Source organism: Meriones unguiculatus, chromosome 16 (genome assembly GCF_030254825.1).
Source record: "Meriones unguiculatus strain TT.TT164.6M chromosome 16, Bangor_MerUng_6.1, whole genome shotgun sequence".
NCBI classification, from domain to species: domain Eukaryota; kingdom Metazoa; phylum Chordata; class Mammalia; order Rodentia; family Muridae; genus Meriones; species Meriones unguiculatus.
The window spans coordinates 23,021,049-23,045,803 of record NC_083363.1 but is presented as its reverse complement, the minus strand read 5'-3'; the positions used below and the strand labels follow the sequence as shown (position 1 = coordinate 23,045,803).

At 44.6% G+C, this 24,755-nt stretch overlaps 1 protein-coding gene across 2 annotated transcripts in view; it reads right to left on the bottom strand.

Moving 5' to 3' along the window:
- The window catches only part of Tet1 (tet methylcytosine dioxygenase 1), a 79,405-nt gene that overhangs the window by 29,825 nt on the left and 24,825 nt on the right, over nt 1–24,755 (bottom strand). For both annotated transcript variants that reach the window (XM_060369443.1, XM_060369444.1), the window contains 3 exons: nt 5,684–7,886; nt 2,669–2,759; nt 2,067–2,160 (listed from right to left, as the gene is read on the bottom strand). In XM_060369443.1, coding sequence (XP_060225426.1) covers nt 2,067–2,160; nt 2,669–2,759; nt 5,684–7,886 — 2,388 coding nt within the window. The remainder of the gene's footprint in view (nt 1–2,066; nt 2,161–2,668; nt 2,760–5,683; nt 7,887–24,755) is intronic.

Below are 24,755 nucleotides of genomic sequence, written 5' to 3'. Positions count from 1 at the left end.
TAGTAAGCCTTGGTAAATTAAAGTCACATGGGTGTTTTGACCATGTGACTCCTGCTTTATTAATAGGAACTGTTGCACTAAATTTACTAAGTGATTCATATAATGGTGTGGTAGTTTGAATAAGAATGGCTGCCAAGAGGCTCCCAGATTTTAATGTTTGAACGACAGGAAGTGGCATTATTTGAAAGCATTAGGAGATGTGGCGTTTGAGGAGGTGTGTCACTGGGGGTGGGCTTGGAGGTTCGAGAAGCCTGTGACAAGCCCAGAGTCTCTCCTCTCCCTGCCCACAGAACAGGATGCAGAACTCTCAGCTGCTGCTACAGCACCTGTCACCATGCAGCCATGTTCTCTGCCATGATGACAATGGACTAAACCTTTGAAACTGTAAGCCAGCCACAATTAAATGTGGTTTTTGTTTGTTTGTTTGTTTGTTTGAATATATATGAGTTGCCATGGTCACAATGTCTCTTCACAGCAATAGAATAGTGACTAAGGAAGATGGCTATTGTTATTAGAAAGACATCACAGGCTCCATATTTTGTAAGGATGCACCTTTTTTGGACATGCATAGTGGTATAGCCCCAAGACAGGCTTGAAGACAGGCAGGCATATATAGGTATCTGTATAAGAGGCTAAGCAAGGTGATTTAAGGACTTTGATAACTCAACTGGCTTAGTCTACACCAAATTCAATCGTATCCCACGATAGTAATAAACCACCCTCAGGACTGGAGAGATGGCTGATTTGGTAAGAGAGCTTGTGGAACACGTATGAAAATCTGATCTGGATCAGCAGCAATCTAATTCTAAGATGGACTGGCTTCTCACACCCTGCCCACGACAAGGCACAAGCTCTTCGACAAAAGCCGGGAAAATACTTCTGCATCCAGCAAGTATGCTTCCAAGTGACTGCCACACTACCCCTCCCATGGTGGAAATTCATGGTGGGATCAAGGCTAGAGGCAGCCAGAGCTCTCCAGCACATGGATTGCCACCACACACAACTAGGTGAAATAAGCCTTTCTGCTCTAAGTTTAAGTTTTGAAAATGATGTCTTCAGTAGCAGAAGAATTAACAATTAATTCCTAAAAACTCTACTTAGAAACCAGACAATCTATCTTTATCAAGGAAAGATTCTTCAAAGGCTGCATTAGTACACAAAATACACAACTGCTCACTATGGCGACAAAACCACTCCAGGCCCGGCGTCACCTTCCGAATCCGGCTGAATCCCTCTACTATTTTAGTTGTGGTGTTATGTGTGTAGAGGTCGAGCTGGGAGAGCTGGCTCTCGTAACCCACCGTGTGGTCTCCGGGATGGTAGCTGCTCCCTCCCTCTTTTTTAGGTTCCCTTCCCCTTAACCAAAGACCTTTGTACTTGCTTCCTCTCTACTAAGCAAGACTTTAGCTCCCCAAGTAAATAAAACTTTAAATTAGCACCAGTAGGGTGTCCTTGGCATTCCTTCACTTAATGCATCCTCCCTTCTTCTAACCCACACGCCATAGTGCACGGCATGACCTGAACTCCAGGCCGAAGTGGTGCACCTCTGTGCCAGGCCTAGCTTCAGCCAGCTGTCTCATCTTAATGGGAATATTCTAGAAGGATTCATGCGACATGAGGGAGGCAAGACAGGACCATTATTAAAGCACAGCAAAACTGGAGTAAAGATGTGCAACAACTCGATTTTGAAAGGAAACTTCTCCTTTTTTTGGAGGTAGGGTCTCATGGGGAATAAAATCTATTGATGTATATTTACTCATAAAGCAAATAAACTGAAAAAATGTAAACACTCAGTAACTATATAAACAAAACCTCCAGAGCAAATGTGTGATCCAAATTGTTAAAAGCACTCTGTGAGACCACTGGGAAAGGCTGTACTTTTTCTTAACTGACAACATCCTGCCACTGAAGTCCAAAACCTAATCAAGACACACAGCTTCTTTCTTAGCTTCCTGTGGACAAGTTTCCCAAGTCTCCATTTTTGCCCAGACAAAACCTCTGAATGTAACACATGGGACAAAACCTGTTCTCCAAAGCACCAAGAAAAGTCTCCCAGCGGTACTCACCCACTTGGCGACTGGGCAGCCCTGAGAGCTCTTGCCTTCTTTCCCCGTGTACTCTATCTTCTCGATTCGGATTGCCTTTCCTTTTTGGCCATACCTGAGTGTAGAACACAGGAGGGAGGTGGGCCTAATTAATGCCAATCTGAACTCAAAGCCCCCACGTTTTGAAATCTAAAAGCACTGAAGACACATGAACGCCAGTTAAAAAAACATGTCATTTACACTGGCTGGCATGTGGCACATTGCTTTTGCTGCCCAGTTCTATTTACTTTAAGATCATTCTAAAAATAGCCTGGCCTCAACACAAGTCTCGGGCACACTGGGAAGTTAGGGTTAAAGTGTTGGTGGCGGTCAACTGAGCTGCTTCTACCACTGGACAGTAACAGAAAATCACATGTTCCTGATGGCTGTGTGAGGGCGCTGTTTCCAGGGCCCCACTCCTGGGAGGAAGGACTCAGGAGGGCATGTCTCTCTGAGCCCTAAGCGTCATCCAACTCACACTCCTGAACGTCTCCATTCACCTCATGACCACTCCAAGACCTTTTCTCTGCATTGACCCAGGTCCACAGTGAAGGAAGTTTTAGCAGGGAAGCACAGCTCCTCACCTAGTCTCCATGAGCTCCCTGACAGCAGCAACACTTGGTCCTGCCCCAAGGTGTGTATAATATGGGCCTTTGTCTTTTTGTGTACCTCGATCTGTGGAAGGAATAAGATTATTAGACCCAGTTTTACAAAGTAGCACAGGGGCTTTTTTTCTTTTTCTTTCATTTTTTTTTTCTTTTTTTGTGATCAGTTTTGACTTTTAAAGTATGAGACAACAGGTCCTGGGTTTGGACTAGCTCCTGTTGCCATCTTCTGGCTCCTAATCCTTCTACCAGTCAAAGGAGAGAACAGAAAAAAAATTTAAGGGGGTCATATTTCGTCTTCTATTTTTCTACCTTTTTAAATTAATGTGACTAACGGTTATTAAGGCGAGGTCTCAGGAGAGCCTCAACTCAATAATAGCCAAGAATGGCCTTGAACTCCTGCTGCGCCTGCCCCTCCTGCCACAGTGCTGGCGTTGCACACTTCTTCTTCTGCCTTTGTAGGTTCCTATAATAACTGCTAACAAAGAGCAAAAAATTTGAAAAGCCCAGCTTCGGTATCCTATTAAAGTGATTCTGATAATATAATTTACCCTACTACATGAACATAGGTATGTTTTTATTATAATAAAAGTACACAAGGAGGTTGCTTGTTGCAATTATCGGCACTATCAACAGAGATACAACTTTAACACCTGCATGTAGGGAATAAGTTACAGGTGAGTTTATAGTAAATACAATAGTTCTTAGAACAATAGCCAGAAACTTTTAGTATCGCTGAAACTTTTTACGTGAAAAAGTTCAAGTGTGGGCATTGTCAAATTTGGGACGCTGAGACAATTAACAAGCCTGGACTACATTACATGACAGCTGACCTTAAACACTTGGGACCTGACTGCAAAAGGCAAGTCACTAGCTCGGATTAGAGATACACAGTTATAACACTAGGCCCTGGGAAGAGGAACTGGAAGAGTGTTTTAGGGTTCAGGCCAGCCAGCCTTATACAATAATTAACATCCTGTTAAAACGCACAACCAAATGTCCACTTGAAAAAAGGGTTTAAAGACCTAAGTTCTGTAAATTAAACCAACAACAGTGCTATGTTCTAAAAAAAGAGGCTGAGACATTCTGGGAACGAGACATGGGAGACCCAGTCTGTAGCCCTGGCTATCCTCAGACGCACTATTAGTCACTCTTGCTGGGATGTCAGCCCAGGCTATCCTTAAATGCCCACCAGGTATGTACCTGTCTATATGTCTAGTCTGTTTTGAATTTTTGTGAAATTTGGGAGCACTATGTTCAGTTTGGCCTCTGTGATCACCTGTCACTGAAGCTTTTCTGGGTTGCATATTTTTTGGCCACGCTGTTTTTACATAAGTTGCTACTCTGGTTTAAGGATGTAGCTCAGATACGGAGTGCTTCCCCAGCACATCCAAGGCTGCAGGTAGAATCGCAGAGGGGGGAGAAGGGAAGGAGCATTAAAGCAAGCAAGTGAATATTTGCAATTAAAAAAAAAAAAAAAGCAAAGGATGACCCCAGTCTTTATTTTAATCATCCGTAGGTGTGTATGTACACATGAGTGCAGGTGCCTTGAAAGGTGATGGGACTAAAGTTATAGAGAAGGTTGTGAGTTTCCACGGGGGTGCTTGGACTTAAATCTGGGTCTTCTGGAAGATCACTGAGTGCCCTTAAGCCCGAGCCATCTCTCTAGCCCCTTTCCTAACAAGATATTTAGAAAAAACTTGGTCTCATTGGTGATTCAAAGCGGGGTGAGTCTGGCCATGGGCACTTGGCAATAGTCTCAATTACTTTGATCCTGTCAAGTATAGGTATGTACATGCACTATGGCTTCCAGCCAGTGGGGAAGGGCCAGGGATTCTGCACATGGCAGGGCAGTCCCTATTAAGTCTAACATAAGTGTTGACATAGCTGGCTTACTCTATTTGACACTATCCTGAAAGCAAGCGCCTCAGCTATGCGATGTCACTCAGATGACAGGAGCTTTTGTTTTTCTGTGTTTGAGAACATGAAACAGGGGCTGGAGAGATGGCTCAGTAGTTAAGAGCACTGTCTGCTCTTCCAGAGACTCTGAGTTCAATTCCCAGCAACCACATGGTGATACAGTCACCTATACTGGGGTCTGATGCCCTCTTCTGGCATGCAGGTGTACATGAAGATAGAGCATGCAGGCATGCAAGATAGATAGATAGATAGATAGATAGATAGATAGATAGATAGATAGATAGATAGATAGATAGATAGATAGATGATTTAAAAAAAAAAGCACAGAAACAGCACCTAGCACAGTAACTCTCAACCTTCCTAACGCTGTGATGATTTAATACAGTTCCTCATGTGGTGACCTCCAACCAGAGAATTGTTTCAGTCGCTACTTTATAACTGTAACTGCTACTGTTATGAATCATAACCCAAATACGTGATTTTTTTTTTTCCAAGACAGCTTTTCTCTGTGTAACAGAGCTCTGGCTGTCCTGGTCTCACTCTGTAAGCCAGGCTGGCCCCAAATTCAGAGGTCCACCTTCCTCTGCCTCCGAAGTGCTAGGATTAATGGCCTGAACCACCACATCTGGCCTTTTTTGAACTTTATAGGTAGCCAAAGATGATTCTTCCCCACCTCCTGAGTGCTGGAAATTCAGGAGCATGCCACCACACTCGCGTTCCACCTCCCAAAAATCAATCAGTAAACAAATGGAATTCTTGCGGGTTGAAATTTCTCTGAATGTAGTAGAGCAACAAGCAAATGTCATTAATTAAGCTTTGAGGAAATTCATTCTTAGTCATGAAAATGAACCACATGAGAGGACTCAGCGTATTTTCCACTTGAAAAAGTTTGCTTCTTTTTCCCAGTTTATGAGTTGAAATTTCCATTTTTTTTTTCTGGGCAAAATAAATGTCAGGAAAAAAGCAGGAACACTTGGTGCATCTTAGCTAAACTAACAAGGGCCAAAGATGCCCCACCCATCCACCCCCCAAAAAAAACTGAATCTGAAAACATGCACACCAGTGAGCGCTTACCAACACAGTGACAGGTTGGGTCTTCCACATCACTCACTCCGGCTATCAGATTTTTTGCAGGCTCGCTAAGGAAGTTCATGACACTCTCATTGAAATCTGCCTGTGCGCTGTGCGTGGTAGAATCGCCCAACGGCCCATCGCTCCATGTCTGAGCTTCCCGCTTGGCGGTAACAACTGTAACTCCATTGGAGCTTTGCACGTTCCCTTTCCTGAGGATGGACGCCGGGTCTGGCAAGGGTGTCTCAGGAGAGGCACCAGGCAGCGTCGGTGGTATCTGATGCACCAGGTTCTCTCGAGCGCCTAGATGAAGCTGTGTCTGAGCAGCACCAGCCATCACGTTAGCACCCTGGTTCGGGGACTGGGGCAGAGGGTGCACCTTCTGATTGACATTCACTGTTGGCTGTACCTGAGAGTTATCTGCTGGCTCCGCACATGCCTGCCAGCTGGATTCCGACTTGAACTGGCATGTTGGCGGAGAATCTGATGGTTCAACCTTCACTTTCTCCTTTGCCAACTCAGGGCATCTTGTAAATTTTATCTGACTGAGAGGAGGAAATAACTTATTGTGTTGGAAGGAGGCGTTACTATGAGCCACTGGCTTTAATATTTGGTCAAAGATAGGAATAGTTCCCAACAGAACAGGAACGTCATGTGGACCAGACTGGCCAAACCTTTGAAATTTGGATGACATCCAGATGTCATGCATCTTACTGTACTGGATGGCCAGCTGCTCTTGCTTCTTCTGATCATTTTCTTGAGGGCTAAGGACTGGGGGTTTCTTTTTCCGCTTGTCTGTGTATGGGGTCGGTCTTGTTTTTTTCTGGGTCTTCTTCTTTGGCTTTGCTGATGGCACCCTAGGTTTGCTCTGTGGACTTGAAGGTGGCTTCTGCTGTGCCACGCCTTTCTCCTGACTATGTTTTTGCTGTACAGTCTTTGCAACAAGGCTCTCTGCTGTACTTTCAGCATCCTTGACCTCTGACTTAATGTGGTTGTAATTAATTACGGATGCAAGTTGGGTTAATTGTGCTGCGACATCTTCTTCAATTTGACTGTAGGGAGCATCGTGGCAGGACAGATCATGGGAACTCAAATTTTGATTGCTATTTAGTACCTGACTGCAGTTTTCTAGATTATGACTTTCTGCCGGCAATGGATGTGAATTCTTAGGACTTCCGAGGGGAGCTTTACCCCCAGCAGTGCATTTTCTTTCAGGTGTGGGTGGATTTGAATGTCCTTGTGACTTTGTAAGTGCTCGGTTAGAAGCTGAACTATCAGGTGACTTGAACGCTCTGCTCTGGCCATTGAAGAAGACAGTGTCACGGTGACTCTTCCCTTGTAAGTTTGGGTCTTGGAGGTCTTTTCTCACTGAATAGAGGATAGCCTTACAACTGTTAAGCAGGCTAGCCGTTCTCCGATCTGTTTCTTCATCTTTCTCTGACTTGGATGGGGAGGAATTCTCTGATGGAGCTTCTGAGAGCTGAGTAAGGGCCTCTATGGCAACCACTTGTTCCAAGGTTAACCTCCTGTCCTTCATCAGGGATAAAAGACTTGGCTGAACTGGAGAGCCATCTTTGGGTTCTTTTCTGAGTACCTTCTCAGGGGTCTGAGGCTGACCACCAGCCCTGTGTGTATTGGGATGATTATTAAAGGTGGCGGATTCAGCACCAGATCTGCAGTTTGAGCCGGGCTTCTGGAAAAGCAAGATGTTCCCTGTCCCCTTGACATGATCACAGCTCCCCTCGGAAGTGACAGAGCTCATGGCATCATTGCGGTCTGAGGGGTCAGTCAGCAATTTAGAGGAGTTATTTTCCAATGCCTTGCTAAATTCTTCAAGATTCAGTTTGTCAAGTGGAAGGTTTGGGTCTGTGGGTAAACAGTGTACATTTTTCATGCCGTTTCTTATGGTCTGTGCAAACGTCGGAGAAAGTTTGGTTTGTTGCTTGTCATCTTCAGAGGGCTGGGAATTTTCAACCCCAATTAAATTTGCATTGAGGCTCTCCTTGACTTGACCCGCTAAGTGGGATTTCTTGTTTGGCGTCCACTTCTCCACCTCGACTCCCGTCATGCTTTCTGCATTCTTCCTTACATTTTCAAGGGGATATGTGATCAAATCCAGTCTCTGCTCTTCTTCCCCATGACCACAGGTACTGTATTCCATGGACTCTGATTTGGGGCCATTTACTAGTTTGTTGTTAGAGTCTGTCTGTAAAGTAAGCACAGAAATTATTCCCATTACCTGGTGAAATGTCTACATAAGACACTTTCTTCCCTTTTTTGTTGATAGGATCATGTTGTGTATCCAAGCTGGCTTGGAATTTGTGGCAATGCTCTGGACTGTTTAAAGACTGGATTACAGGTGAGGGCACTACAGCCAGCTGGAATTCTGCAATTCAATAACACTTAAATGAGGCTAGAGATACTGCTTTAATAACATGTGTCCAGGACCTAATCCTCAGCCTCCCCACCCCCATTTAAACTCATATGCATAGTAGCTCACACCTCTAATCCTAGAAAGGCAGAGAGGCAGATAAACCTCTGAGTTCAAGGCCAACTTAGTCTATATAATGTGTGCCATGCAGCGCAGCCAAGGCTACAAAGAGAGACCCAACCGATCTATGAATTGATACACAATATACTTTAAAATTTTTATTTACCTTTATTTTATATGCATTGGTGTTCTCCCTGCACGTATGTCTATGTAAGAGTGTTAGATCTTGGAGTTACAGACAGTTAGGAGGTGCCATGTGGGTGCTGAGATGTGAACACGGGTCCTCTGGAAGAGCAGTCAGTGAGTGCCCTTAACCACTGACACACCTCTCCAGCACCAATAAATAATACTGCTGTTCAGTAGGCAGAGGATGTGTGGGGGCTGAGGTCAATGCACAGCACCCCGAGGGATGGGGGTGTGGCACGATCCTATGTGCACAGCATAACCCCCGTAGCCACATCACAGGCACGAGATCGTCATCGCTCAGCCGGCAAACCACTGTTCTTGAGATTAGCACCATGTTTTACATGACTTCCTCTCACTGACTATGTGTAAGCGTAGTTCATTCATTTCACTGAGCATTCTCATCCATACCAGTAGAGATTTGGTTATTTTTAGGGGTTGAATATTATAAATACATGGCTATGAATCTCATATTCTCTTGGGGAAAACTTCGTACACACAGGGCAGACTGGAAGTTCTGAGTCATGCAATGTGTGCTGTGTGCACATTCAGCCTTAGCGGTTTTAGGAAACGTTCACACCAGTAATTACGTCCAAATTACTACTCATTATAATTAGCAATTGCTATATTATACTCATGCACGTATGTGAAGTAAGGCTTTTGAAAACATTACTTGCTTATTTTATATTTATGTATTTTATGTATGTATGTGGCTAGATGTGTGTAGGCTCACCACACATGTACAGGAGAGTGCTGAACCCGGAAAAGGGTGTCAGAACCCCTGGAAATGGAAGCACAGGAGAGTGTGAGCTGTTGCATGTGTGCTCAGAGCCGAAGCTGGATGCTTGTTTTTATTAAAATTCTGTTGAAAAATGGAGCTGTCGCATGTAAAAAGCAGGCCCCTCCCCACTTGTCTCTGAATGGTGGTGTGCATGGGGGTTGGGGCAAGGACACCATGCTACAGCCCAGTGTTTGAAATTTTTATAAATAAAACAGTAAGCTGGAGGGCATTGGGACCAGGTGCACATTAGGCAAGGGCTCTGCTGCTGGCCTACCCCCCCATCATCATTATTCTTTTTCGAGACTCAGTGGTTTATAGCCACCTGTAACTCTAATTCCAAGGACTTCACCTCCCTCTTCTGTTAACAGGCATGCATGGAGTGCATTTAAAATACTCATACCCATAATAGATAACACTTAACAGATCTTTAAAAAAACAAAAACAAACAAACAAACAAAAACTAACATTTAACCCCACAGAATTTCTCTTTTGGGGAATGAGAACATACAGTTCAGGTGTTTCTCTGCCACGGCTCTATCCACAGCAGCGGTAATGATAAATCCTTCCTAAAGCAAGCTTTAAGGCAGCATTGTTTCCCTCAAAGAAACAGTTGAGTGAGGGACAAAACAAAAAAAAATAAAACAAAACAAACAAACAAACAAAAAACCACCAAAGGAGCTGAAAAGGTGACTCAGTAGTGAGCAGGGTAATGCTATTATTGCAGAGGGTTCATGGTCAGTGCCCAGCTCACAACTGCCTGTAAATCCAGCTTCAGGACGGATCCTACACCTACACAGTGCCCCTGATACTCACATACACGCACCCACACGCAGACGCAGACAGACACACATACACCACAGAAAGGCTGCTGCCTACCCAAGTGCCAGAGTGTTCCACATGCACAAACTCTATTATTCTTTGGTGCCTGGTGGCTGGCACATCAGGCCTAGTGACTATCAAATCTGGTTGCTCCTGCTCACTAGAGTCACCCTGGAAATCTGATTCTTAACTACAGACACCGGCCCCCTCCTCCAGACAGGGTTTCTTTGTGTAGCCATGGCTGTCCTCAACTCAGTTTGTAGACCAGGCTGGCCTCGAACTCACAGAGATCTGCCCGCCTCTGCCCCCCTGAGGCATTATAGGTGTGCCCAGTCATCTCCTGAGCTCTCAGATCTGTAGCCTGCCAACTCCTTTCCACCAAGGGTGGTTGCCCACATTGGTAATCCTAGCACTCTGAAGGCAGAGGCAGGAGGGCCACCCTGAAAGCACAAGCTAGCTGAGGCTCAATATAGTTTCCAGGTATGCCTCAAGACTTTCATCAAGTGAGTTCAAAAACAAAACAAACGAACAAACAAATAAAACAAAGAAAACCCTGTCTCTGGCTGTCACATCTCACCAGATGAGGTTAGGTGACTGTGTCAAGTCTGTGGCCCAAGTTGCATCCCTACAACAAAATGTTGGGGAGAACTGAATCCACATATTTCCTGTGTCATACAACATGCAGCTCTGTTTATATTGCACATTGGAAGCGCAAAATATCATTTACACACACACACACACGCACACACACACACACACACACACGGTGGTGCACACCTTTAATCTGAGCACTCAAGAGGCATGGTCAGGCTGATCTCTGAGTTTAAGACCAGTCTACATAGTGAGTTCCAGTACAGCCAGGGCTATATAGTGAAACCCAGCTTAAAAAAACAAAAACTAAGTAAACATCTCAAAAAAATTTACAATTGTCAGGCTTTTTATATTAAGTAATATGGCATATTGTTTTTTTAATTATTATTATTCCCTTGAGAGTCACATCACCTGGTGCTATCCACCACCATTGCTTGCTCTTTTCCCCCTCTCTCCCGCTGCCCTGTCTCTTTCCATGGTGCAGGTCCTATATCCTTGGCCATGCCATGAATGGGCTTTATTTTAAATGCAACCTCCAAGGGAATACAAACCTCCAAGGGAATACAAACAAAGGATATATAACAAGGATGAAAAAGAAAATGAATACAGGATCACTTCTTGGATTTCTAGTTATTGGTTTTTTGTTGTTTTTTTTTTACTTAGACACCATGCTCACAGGCAACACTCCGACTTCTGGACCACACAATACTGCTGGGAGTCCACGCGCCTACTACCACACCCGGCATTGTTCTGATGCAGCAGCAACAGATGCCATCTTAAAACCAGAAAGTTAAAAAAGTAAAAGAGCTCAGTGGTAGAGCACTTGCGTTGTAAACATGAGGCCCTGGATTCAATAGCCAGCACCCCCAATAAAACCAATAAACATGGGCTGGAGAGCTTTCTTAGCAGCTAGGGAGAACCGGCTGCTCCTTCAGAGAACCCAGGTTTGATTCCCACCACCAGGCAAACATATATGGAGGCAAAATGCCCAAACATAGGGAATAAATAACTCTTTTTTTAAAAAAAGTAAGTATACACAGTATTTTTAGAGATTTGGATGGGGATTGAGATGTGTCTTAATTCATGGACTGGGATGATGGGGGACTTGTGCCTCCATATGTTCAATTGCTACACATGATTACCCTAATGCATCTTTAAAACAATGTCCGTTTGGTTACAGGGCACAATATATTCTTTAGCGTCATGCTCCGGATCACTTAGGTTTGTCTCAGGACAGCCTGGGGCACAAAGTCAGACTGTGTGCAAAAATGAAGCAAGGTGGGAGGTGTGGAGGAGAGGAGAGACACTTAGGAAGTCGCCCTAGGGTCAGCCCCCATAAACCACAGGTGCTGGCCTACCCCTGTAATCCCAGCACTCAGGAGGCAGAGGCAGGACCCCCAGGAACTTCAGGGCTGCAGCAGCAGCCTGGGCTACATGACAGATCAAAGCAGGACTCCCAATCCTGTTGATTCTCACCACTAGTGTCTCACCAAACTTTGATGTTATATAATTGGGGCATAACCCCAACACACGTCTATCCTGTTCTTCTTGGAACACTGCCAAATAGGCTTCCCTGGCCACATCTAGAAGATTTTTTTGGTGTGCTGCCGACCACAGAGATGAGGACAGTAGAAATGAATCAAACTTTCAAGAACACAAGCTGCTGCCAAGCTACTCACTAACCATGAAGTCTGTCCTCCAAGGCCCCTTCCTGTTTTATTCTCAAAACTCATTCAGGTTCAGGCGCATGAGCTTGGGAGAGAGCTGTCGCACAGACACTAGGATCTGAAGGACAAAGACCTTTACCTGCAGTGAGCCCACAGGCTAGGAAATTCGCCTGCATAGAAGCCTTCCCAAGATATGGGTATGGCAATACACCCCAGGGGAGCAATTGCCTGGCGTTTGTTTGTTTGTTTGTTTGTTTGTTTGTTTTTTAGTTCTCAGGCCCAGGATTCAATGCCCTGAAGTGAGAATCAAAACCAAAACCCAGCCTGGTGTAGTTGCTCACACCTTTGGCGGCAGCACTCCACAGGCAGAGGTGGAGCTCGGTGAGTGCCAGGACAGCCAGGACAGCCAGGACAGCCAGGACAGCCAGGACAGCCAGAGATGCATGCACAAACCCACAAACAAAAACAAGCCCCCAAGTCAAACAGCTGAGCTCGTAAATGAGCTACTGCAAATCGGCCACTGCAGACTGTGCAAAGGGAAGTAAGCACACACTTAGGAATACATGCAAAGAAACATCGCTAAAAGCCACACTTAGAAACAATTATACTGAGGGCCTGGGAAGGCTCTGTGGGTAAAGGTGATTGCTACCAACTCTGAAGACCTTGGTAAAACTACTAAAAATTGTCCTCTGGTCTCCACATGTTGTCTCAGCACAGGTCAGCCAGCATGTATCCATGCACATGGGTGCTGGTACACAAACATAGAACACACATAAGTAGAACAAGAATAAATAAAATGTAAAACAAATACAAACCCAAGGAGCCATTACAATGAGAAAGCAAGATCTGGCTCAAAAGACCAGGATTCATGGATTCATTGCAATACCCGGGTGGTAGAGGGCTTGTTGTGGCTACGGCGATAAAGGCTGAAATTCAGAGACAGAGCTGCTGGAAAGGCGTTTGAAATGGTGGCAAGCAGCAAGCCACACAGTATGCACATGGGATTACAAAAACAACACAGGAGCTGGCTAAGAGAGCTGGTGGCTTTTAGATCTGGGTTCAGCTCCCAGCATCTACAGCTGGCAGCTTATAACATTGCCTGTAGCTCCACTTCCAGGAGATTTGATACCCTCTCCTGGGGTCCCTGTGCTTGCATGTGTGTGTGTGCGCGCACGCACGCACGCACGCACACTCACACACACACTAATAATTAAACACACACAAAACACCAGATAGCCAGTTGTTCTGTTGCATACTTATATCCCCAGCACTTTACAGGTGGAACTAGGAGAAGCCTAGTTCAAGGCCATCCTAGGCTATAGGAGACCCATTTTAAAAAATGGCAGAGGGGGAGTGAAATAATCCCATTACACATTCTACAAAGTCATCTTGACCTTGAGACATCAAAAGAGTGGGAAGCCTCACATCTCAGGCACCTTGGCATTGAACTTGAGCAGTCTGCCTGGTCTCCATCCTGTTCCTTCCTAATTAGTTCATAATTAGGCTGGCATGCAGAAGAATGCCTTAAACAACATTGCTCTTCAAGCTTAGAGGCTGAGAAAGTTAACAAGGAGCCAGCTGAGAGGACCACATCTACTCCCAACTGTGAGTGCCAAGACGGTAGAGCAGGGCTTTCTCTCAGAAGACTATGCTGTCCCAGCATCCCATGCAGCCTCACCAGGCAAATCTCTCTTTGGCTAATTAAACAACTGGGGTAGAACAGGGAGACCTTGGGTTTACTTCCTAATTCTATGGAAAATCAACAACACAGATAGGTATTGTGTCCAAACATTTTGATCCGAGGCAGTTGAATTTTTGTGAGTTTGAAGCCAAGCCTGTCCTATGCAGAAAGTTCCAGACCATTCATATTCCCTAATAAGAGATGAAGAACAGGAAAATTGTCCCCTGACCTCATTCATACCCCAAGGGCTGGAACTTTCCATGTTGATCATGTCTGACAAGGAAAACAGTTTTACAGAGAAGAAATGTGATAGACACTTAAGCCAAGATCAAGCATATCCACTTTCTCTGGTTTCCTTATGATAAGACATACACCCTAAAGGGTCATGCAGTGGTTCACACTTATAAACCCCCGCAGTGGAGAGGATGAGACAGGACACTGAGTTTGTTGAGAGTTTTGAGGCGTGCCTCTGCTATATACATAGTGAGTTTCAGGTCAGCCTGGACTATATAGAGAGGACACACTTTTCCTCAAAACAAAATTTAATATCCATCTGCTATTCTGACGGCTCTACCATGAACCTCTGGAGTCTACAACAGAAGGAAGGCAGATAATTCCAGGCCATCCTAAGCTTCACAGTGACAGTCTATTTTAAAAAGAAGAAAAAAATTTAATCAGAGGAAAGGAAAAGTGAAAAAGAAGCCCCCTTCTTGGAAGGGATTCCAAAGAAGAACCATCCTAAAATCATTCATACATTCACTCACTCATATTCATACAAAGAGCTAAGATCTTCTGCAATCCAAGTACCCGGAAGGCTAAGACAAAAATCTCAAGTTCAGAGCCACCAAGAGCTACATAAACAGATCTCAAAATAAATTTTAAAATAATGAAATGCATGACAGATAATACTGTTTTAAGCACATATTCTAGAACCACAGCGTGAGGAAGGCTTAAGAGCTCCTAACTGCAGGCCCAGCATTCCTAAAGCTCAAGCAGGAGGGTGGTGCCATCAGGGTTAGCCTGGGCTGTTGGGGAGATCCTCCCTTCTAACAGAGAAAAACGACAACAAAAATTAACCTAACCCAAGCATGCTGGCATCCACCTGTAGCCGGAAGAGTTTGGAGACAAAGGAAGAAAGGCTGCCTCAAGTAAGAGGCTAGCAGGTCTACAGAGATTTCCCAGCTGGCCAATAAGAGCCTGTCATTAAAAAAAAAAAAAAAAAAAGCTGAAGAGCCAAGAAAATCAGGATTTTGAGGTCTGCCTGTTATAAGGTTAGGCGGAGGCCAGGAGAGTTACATAAAACCCTGACTCAAAAACAAGAGATCCGAAGCACACAGTGAGTTAAGGATTAAAATGACGTAGCTGTGCTTCGAATGACTAAAGGCAAAATCTGCCAGGTCCCACCGTTAGAGGCTGCACAGCAACTGAAACTCATTATTGCTAGTGGAAAGTCATAATATCGCGGTGACTCAGCAATGCCACCTCCGTTTATCCAGGACAAACGAAAGCATATGTTCTGTCCCTCCACAAGTAAAGCCTTGAATAAAAATGCTCACAATAGATTTCTTCATAGGGGGGAAAGGAACAATTCAAACGCCAATCAAAAAGAGAATGGATAAACACAACGCAGCATATATTTAACAATGGAACACTGCCCTGGAACAAAAGGGGACAAATTAATGTAGGGAAAACAAGAGCGAACTGCAGTAACTGTCAGTGCCCCACTGCTGAAATGTGACACTGAGGGCTGCAGAGGTGGCCCAGGGGGTAAAAAGCACTTGTTCTTGCACAGGACCCACGTGGTGGCTCACACCCATCTGTGGCTCCCGCCCCAGCAGATGACATGCTCTTTGGCCCTTCATAGGCACCAAGCACACACGTGGCACACAGTTACTGAAAAGCAAAACACTCACACATGCTTTAAGAAACAAAAAAGGGCGCAGGAACCAGCCAGGCTGTCTGCACAGACCTTTAATCCCAACACTCAAAGGCAGGCAGCTCTGAGTTTGAAACTAGCCAGGTCTTCATTTGAGAAACTGTCTCAAAAGCCCCCAAAGGCAAGTGGCATAAAAACAACGTGTAAAAACCTGGTTTAGATATACAGCGGTGAACCTTTGCAATCCTAGCAGAGCCCAGGAGAAGGCACTGGGTCCCAGGAACTGGAGCTGTAGGTGGTTGAGAGAACTCAGCAGGAAGTGCTCTTAACCCCTGAGACATCTCTCTAGGCCCTGTGATTTTTTTTTCAAGAGTATACTGGAAGCTGGACATGAACTCACAATTCTCCATCTTTCCTATCCTTACAAGCGCTTGATTTACACACAGACAGCAACCGACAGGATTCGTATGATTGCGTTTATATGAAATATCTAAGAGGCAAATCCATAAGCCAGACAAGTCGGTCAGTGACCGCCAAGAGTCAAGGTAGACGGGAGGCCTGCACACAGCAAGAGTAAAGGTGATGGAGGTAATAAAAAGATTTTTGAATTGATTGAAATGACAAATACACAAGTGTGAATATAGTAAAAGCTACAGGACTATATGTTTGGGATATGAAATATATGCTAAAAAAGCTATTAAGTAGGGGAATTTCCAGTCCAAGTAGCTTAAGAAAAAGACAGTGCACACCTGTAAACAAGGTGAAGGTCTAACCTAGGGTAGCTAAGACACTACCTTAAAACCAATAAAACACTAGCATGTCAGGTACCCTAGCTGGAACCTGTAATTCCAGTACTCGAAGGCCAAGACGATTTCCCTAAGTCTGAGGACAGCCTAGGCAACGCAGTGATTCCCAAGGGGTGGGCTGCAATGAGACCATGTAAGAACAACAAAATACCACTAACGGTATTTCTGTCCATCAATGTGCTGCTCCACTTAGACAGTGTGGGTTGAAAGAGCCAAAATACCTATGCGCATACAAATCAGCAGGCGCAGGGCTGGTGGCCCACACCCTTAATCCCAACACTCAGGAGGCAGAGGCAGATGGATCTCTGTGCTTTGAAGAAGTACAAGCCAGGTGGGGATGATGGAGATGATCAGTGTTTCATTATATCTTCATCAGAATTGTTTCTACATTGTATTTACAATGTGAATGTTTTTGTATGTAGTATGTACTTGAAAATGATCATTCCACCTGCAGATCAAAGTGAATACCATTTTGTTTTTCTTTTTCCAGACAGGGTTTTTCTGTGTAGCTTTGACTGTCCTGGAACTCACTCTGTAGGCCAGGCTGGCCTCAAACTCACAGATCCACATCACGACTGCCTAGCGCAAATATCCTTTTTTAATCATTGCAAGTCTCAAAAGTATTAAGACTCAAATTTTCATAGCAAAAAAAGAAAAACCCAATAAATACACCCAACTATAATCTGGCAATTAAAACAGATTAAAGTAGCAACAACATTAGAATGAATGCACAAACACAACACCTGTAGGCATAGCACATATGCACTTTGTTTTGAAAATTCCCACAACAGCTATACGGTGGTGATGCACACCTTAAATCTCAGTGCTACTGAGGCAGAGGCAGGTGGATCTCTGTGAGTTTGAGGCCAGCCTGGTCTACAGTGTTCCCGGACCAGAGCTACATACTGAGATAACTGTCTCACAAACAAAACAAACAAAACAAAAACCACCTACACTAAGTGGCATTACCTGGTGGAGCATTCCTTTTCCTGTAGCTGTGAACAGAATCCAAGGCCTTGCCCTTGCTATCCCTGAGCTAAATCCCCAACCCCTATACTAAGCTTTGGCCTTAGCAAACCTATGCATTAGTCTGAGGAGTCACAGGGTATTTTGTGGAGTGTATTTCCTGTGACACGCCTGAAGGACACTTGATGCACTTATTTTGTTATCTTGACCAGAGGTAACTCTTTCCCTCAGAGCTGCCAGAACCCAGGGCTGGAGAAGAGAATGGGCCCGAGGGGCTGATCTCCCGCTCCCCTACTTGGAATTCTTTTTTGTTGTCATTGCAGGTAAGATAAGGTAGAGAGGGCCACAGGAGCACCGAAGGCAGATAAGGGAAGACTGAAGTCTGGTCCACATTCCACCGTCTAGGCTACGCTGTGGCGATCTGACTGCAGTTTGACTTACAGTCATCTGGAGATTAACTAAAGCCACAAACTGGCTGACTCACGCCTGTAATTCCAGGTTTGCATACTGTGGCAGAAGTGGTGCTACCAGACCAAGGCCAGCTTGGCCTCTGACCCTGTCTCAGAAATAAATAGACTAGACCGCCAGTCTTGGAGGCACATGCCTTCAAACTCACGCAGATCTTGGGTCTACATAGTGGGTTAGTTTGTAGAGATCCAGTCCCAAACAAACAGTCGGCAAGGTGACACACGCCTGTAATCCCAGCACTCTGGGAGGCAGAGACAGGTGGATCTTTGTGAGTTTGAGGCCAGCCTGGTCTACAAAGTGAGTAAAGGACAGCCAAGGCCACATAGAGAAACCAAATACTGGCATGTCCTGGCCTTTTAAGAAGAGACTCTGACCCAGACAGCAAGGAGGATGGGACAGTAGCCTTTATCACCTATGAATACAGCAAACAATAATTTCATCCCTGAACCAGGTGATGGTGGTGGTGGCGATGGCACACACCATTCATCCAAGCCCTGGGGAGGCCAAGGCAGGCAGATCTTTGTGAGTTCCAGAGCAGCCAGAACTATACAAAGAGAAACCCAGTCTCAGAAACAACAACAACAACAACAACAAACCAAAAAACAAAAACAACAACAAAATAAGAGTAACAACAATAATTTTATTTCATCACTGAAAGCTATTCCTAACTGTATTGATGCACACTTTTTTTTTTTTGACACAGGGTTTTTCCATGTGGCCTTGCTGTCCTGGACTCTCTTTGTAGACCAGGCTAGTCCCAAACTCAGAGATCCGCCTGCCTCTGCCTCCTGAGGGCTGGGATTAAGGCGTGTGCCCGTGCACCATCACGCCTGATTTTGATCTTAGCTGTGGAATAGCCAAGGGAGGATTGCAGGTATAGGAGGAGCCCAGGCTATTAGAATGAGCTTGGATATACAAGGAATGAAACTGTCCAAAAAAAAAAGGTGGAGACGGTTCAAAAACTGGCCACAAACTGGTCTTTGATTTCTGCAACTTCAAGGTGGCACACACAGCCACCTATCCCCACAAATAAACATATCTAATTTTTTAAAGTTAAAGACCAAAGACAGTCTATTATAAACATGTTTATAATTTGAAAGTGGATTAAAGTCAATAGAGTAAATGATTAGCAAATATTTAATGAAGTTTTTTGTGTGTCTCAAAATTGAATAGATTATAGTAAACATGTGAGGAAAATATGTAGTGAGGAAGGTGAACGCCAGGTCTAGCACTATCAGAACAAATGCAGGGACTGGGAGGGAGTAAGACCCCACGGTGTTCATTGTGCAAGCATGTCTGGAATACGAGCACTAAGGAGACATGTGCCTTGGAGACAGGCTGGCTCTTAGAGCTCACTGGCTGGCCAGCCTAGCCAATCTGTGAGCTCCAGGTTCAATGTCTCAGAAAGTGGTGAGCAAAGACTTCTGGGCTCCACAGATAGAGCTGCAGACAGACAGACAGACAGACACACACACACACACACACACACACACACACACACACCACGTTCTTTTGTGGACAAAGGGTGGCAGTTGTTTTGTTTTGGAAGAACCTGAGTGAAGATTTCCTGCAGCCCATTCAACCTTAGTTGCCTTGTATGTACTCCAAGTCTCTACAGTAATTCCTAGAAATCACAGCATGGACACAAGAGTGGTTTGTAGAGTTGCTAGCCTGGCTCTCAGTAGATTGGCTGCCAGGCTGGCCCCAACCTCAAGGCACTCATTCACTCCTAGCCTTTCCAATGCTGGAATCCCACGTGCAAGCCAACAAACATGCAGTTGAACCTGCATCTCGGATTACTAGAAAAGTTTACATTGCAGTGATAAACAAATGGCTGCACGTGGGCTGCTTTGGTGAGACTCCAGCCCTGAAATCTGTCTGATCACTCATAGGCAAAATGGTCCATCACAGTTCTGGGTACACAAACCGGAAGCCCCATGTGAGCCTGTGAATAAACATCGGTGGTGCACAGCACATGGTATTAATTCTCTGTGCCAAGCCAACAACACTGAAATCACACACAATCCTTCTCTGTCTTGAAATCTTCTCTTCTAGCCTTGTGCATGTGTGTGTGTGTTTTAGTTTTAATGGCAGGGTCTTATGTAAAACCCAGTCTAGCCTAGAATTCAATATATAACAGGATAACCTTGACACTGCTGTTTCTGCCCTCCCCCGAGTGGTGGGATAAAATTCTGGGATTACAGGTGTGTGCCATTGCATATGATCTGTGAAGTGTTGGGAGTGAAACCAGGGTTTTGATCACCCTTAAACGACAAGCATCTAAAGACAAGGTCTCCCCTCTGCAGATCAGTCTGGCTTCCTCCTGTTTTCATCCTCCACAGTGGTGGCTTTACTGTCCATCATGCCTAGCTAAACAGGTATTCCTTATGAATCCTCCCATCACTCCCCAAACTTTTCTGCCACTGGCTGCTTACATGCTGAGATTTCTTGTCCAGAACTGTGAACTCTATAGAAAAACTTTCCACCAGAAAGCAAGGTCATCTTGTCAAATGGTAGCTTTTCTAGGAGGAAGCCTGCTCATAGTTATATGCACACATAAAGCAGCTATGACCTTTTGGCCCTTCTCTCCTCCCTCTTTCGTTTTTGGTGATTTTGAGACAGGGTCTCACTGTGTAGCCCTGGCTGTCCAGGAGCTCACTTCTGTAGATTGTCCTCACACTCAGAAATCTGCTTACCTCTGCCTCCCAAGTGCTGGGATTAAAGGAGTGCTCTGCCGCCTCCACCACCATCACCAACAACAACCCCTATCCCTCCCCCAATATTTCTTTTAAAATTTTAAATGGATCGAAGAGATGGCTTAATGGTTAGAAACACTGGCTGCTCTTTCAGAAGACCTGAGTTCAATTCTCAGTGCCCACAGGGCAGCACAAAATTCTCTGTAAACCCAGTTCCAAAGGATTTGACATCTTCAGACAGAAAGACATGCAGGCAAAACACCAATGTAGCAACTAGTAAACAGATAAATATATCATTGGTAACAATTTAAACGAAGTTGCAAATAAATGTGGGGAAGGCTCCTTAGTTATTCTGTTATCCTTTTACATATGAGTAGACTAATTGGTTCCAAAAACAAACAAGGTATCAAGTCTATGTAGCAAAGAATACATAGTAACAGCTGACAAGTGAAGGAAATAGTCTCAAAGAGGCAACTGAAAATCCTGGTGGCTGCCCTGCATCCTGTTTCAGAGCACTGTGAAACAAACACCCAAAAGCACCAAGTCTTCCTTCCCTTCCAAGCAGTGAGCACAAATTATAATTTATTCACTTGGGTTTTTTTTTTTTAGGTTTGTCTTTCCCTGTTAGCCGATAATCTCCTAGAGCAGGAAACACATTGAACTTTGTGTGTTTATGTGTGTGTGCGCGCACAAGCACACACAGTTTACAAACACTGTTGTGGCCCCATCTTTTTGTATGTACTTGAAAACACTTACTCATTTTTGTTAATATTATTGCTCAGAAAAAAACCTTTATAGAATATTCAAAAGAGGCAAGGGAATGGTTCCAAATATTCTGAATATTGCACTATTCAAGACCACGTGTTCACATACACATAGATACATGATACATGCAAGTGCCCAGTCTTCTGCTAGTGTGACGCAAGCCTAATGCCTAACGTCCTGTTTCCCCCACCCCACTGATGTTTCCCCCTTTATCAGCATCATCAAGGAAGGAAACACTAAGAGGAGGAGGGTTGCTTCAAGATCACTTCCTCAGAAGCTGCCTCTACAGACAGCTTCCTGGTTTAATATTCACTGACATATCTTTATTTTAAATAATGAGACTACATTAATAATATTTTATAACCAAGTACTAGCAAATGTTCCTTGGCAATGAAGGAACAGGATCCAAGCGAAGACTGTTACGTGTTCAAGTGTAGTTGTGTCTCCATAATCCTGGGCTTGGTCCTTTATAGAAGACCACCAAGTTCTCAAAAAAGACCAAACCAAGCCAAACACTAAGTCATTTCCTTACTCTTGCATAATTTCCTACACAAGTGATACACTCTGGTCACGTCCCTCAAAACAGAGGGGCCCCTTCGCCCCTCTCTGTCCTCTCATGCTTCTTCCAAGTCCCCCCTCCCCACATGCATTTGGGGTCAAATGACAACTTGTGGAGCTTGGATTCTGGAGGCTGAACTCTGCATCCCACATGCTGGGATCACACTGGCTCAGAGTGCATCCTTCACAGGCTGGCTCAAACCTCTGATGTGTTGGTATAGACATCTATAACCCACGAGCGAAAAAAAGACACAGGGGAGCTGGCTCAAGAGCACCTGTCGCAGAGGACAGGGTCTCCCCGCACCCACAGGGAGGCTCACAAACACCTGGAGCTGAAGTCCCAGGGAATCTAACTCCTCTTCTGACCGCTACAGGCACATGCACAGGACATGGTGACTCAAACCTTTAATCCCAGCACTCATGAAGGAGACACACCTGGTCTATATAGCAAATTCCAGGCCAGCCAAGACTACATAGTGAAATACTGTCTGACAAAAAGATCACTTTAGATAAATAAGGAATGGAACCAACTGGATCAACCAAGTTGTTGTTATTAAAAGATGAAAGAGCCCAGGCACAGCTGCTCATGCCTGTAATCGCAACACTTGACAGGCAAAGACAGGTGGATATTTATGAGTTCCAGGCTAGCCTAGTCTACATAAAGAGAACCTGCATGCCCACCCCCTCAAAAAAAAAGTAAGGAGAAACGAGATAATGCAAACTTAGTCCTACAACTAGACTTGCGAGTTAGCACAATCAAAGCAGGATGTAATGTACACCTTAATTTCAATGTCCTCCATCATCAGGTTTCTTCTCTAACTACCTCCTAAGTAGGTAATGACAGAAAACAAAATCTGAAAATGAGTCATTTGCCCACTCATTCTGGCAGGGGACTATTTGAATGTCTAAGGGGTCAGGACAAACACAAGTGAGATGGGAGACAAATTCCGAGCGCAGAGTCCTACCACTGAGCCCCTGCGTAGGGTCTAGTCAGAACTAGCTGAGTTCAGCTGAGGGCTAGCCACTGTCTCTAAATCCTGCAAAACATGCCAAAGAACACCACAGCTATGAGGCTGTCTCCCCTAGCTCACTCTGCCACAACTATGGTTCAAATCTGAGCGAGTGCTTCTAGTATGACGCAGAGAAACAAAGCTTTCTAAGGTTTTATTTTCATGTGTGTAGGCATAACAGGATACTGAAAAGTGATTAAGATCAAAATTCACTATACACATGTATGAAATTGTCAAGATATTTTAAAAATACCTTAAATTTAATAATTAAAAATTATTTTAAAGTCCCAACATTAAACATATTCAGTTTGGCCAGAAATATTGGCTCATGTTGGAAATTCTGCATTTACAAGTTTGAGACAAGGAAGTTTGAGTGTGAGTGGGCCACACAGCAGTGTCCAGGCCTTGCTACACTACATGGTGAGACCCCCTTCTTTTTTTTTTAATTTTTTTAAATTTTTTTTTATTTTATTTTATGTGCATTGACATTTTGCCTGTGTGAGGATATGTCAGGTCCCTGGAACTGGCATTACAGGCAGTTGTGAGCTGCCATGTGGGTGCTGGGAATTGAACTCAGGTCCATCTGGAAGAGCAGCTAGTGCTCCTAACCACTGAGCCATTTCTCCAGCCCGAGACCCCTTCTTAAAGCACAGGAAAATTGACAAAAGTGAGCCGGGCCGCAGTGTTGAGTGCCTTGTCTTTCATCCATGGAGGCAGAGGCAGCCAATCTCTTAGCCAGGGCACAGACTGATCTCACCTTTCCCCATGTCAGATGACTCTGACCACCTGTAACTCCAGGGCACAGAGATCTGGCGCCCTCTTCTGGACTCCATTTTTCCCTGCACTCACTGGCACATATACAGAAATAAATGTACATGGAATTCAAAATAACATTTTCAACCAGGTGGTGTTGGCAAGCACCTTTAGTCCCAGCCCTTGAAAGACAGAAGCAGGCAGCTGTAAGTTCCAAGCCAGCCTGGTTCAAGGACAGCCAGGGCTACATTGAGAAAGCTTGAATTCAAAACCCACCCTCCCAAAAGAAACATTTTCATTCTAGGAAAACATCATCAACGACAATAATGGTTTTAGTTTTTTTATTATTATTATTTCAGTTCCCTTCTATTCTTCAACAGACACCAACAATAGAAGGCCAGTAAACAAAAATACAGTCCTGCTTACTGGGGCAGAAGAAATGAGGCCACCCACAGACATTTCCATTAAAAATTACAAGGGTCACAGTCTACTGCTGCTTGAGTCCCCAAAGAAACACGTTGCCTTTACTTCCGACATGCAACAGGTGACAAAAGACAAAAACAGACACAGGATTAAACAACACCTCCCAGCCCGTTCTGTGTCTCACCACGGAGGGAACTAAGAAACCATGATTAGTTCTGCATGCACCGTTTCTTGCTTGCACAAGTACACGCGCACGCGCGCGCACACACACACACACACACACACACACACACACGCACGCACAAGTATACAAACCTACCCGTTTATGAACCGTTACAACAGCAAGACCAAAATTCGCTTCTTTGTGTTCTTAAGACAGGTAACCGAGGCTAGGCTCGAACTCACTATGTAGCCAAGGCTAGCCCTGAATACCTAGACCTTCTGCCTCCACCTCCAAAGTACTAGGATCCTAGGTGCGCACCATCACAATCCACTCACAAAACAGGCAACATAGGGATTTAAGTCAGTGACAGTCTATAGT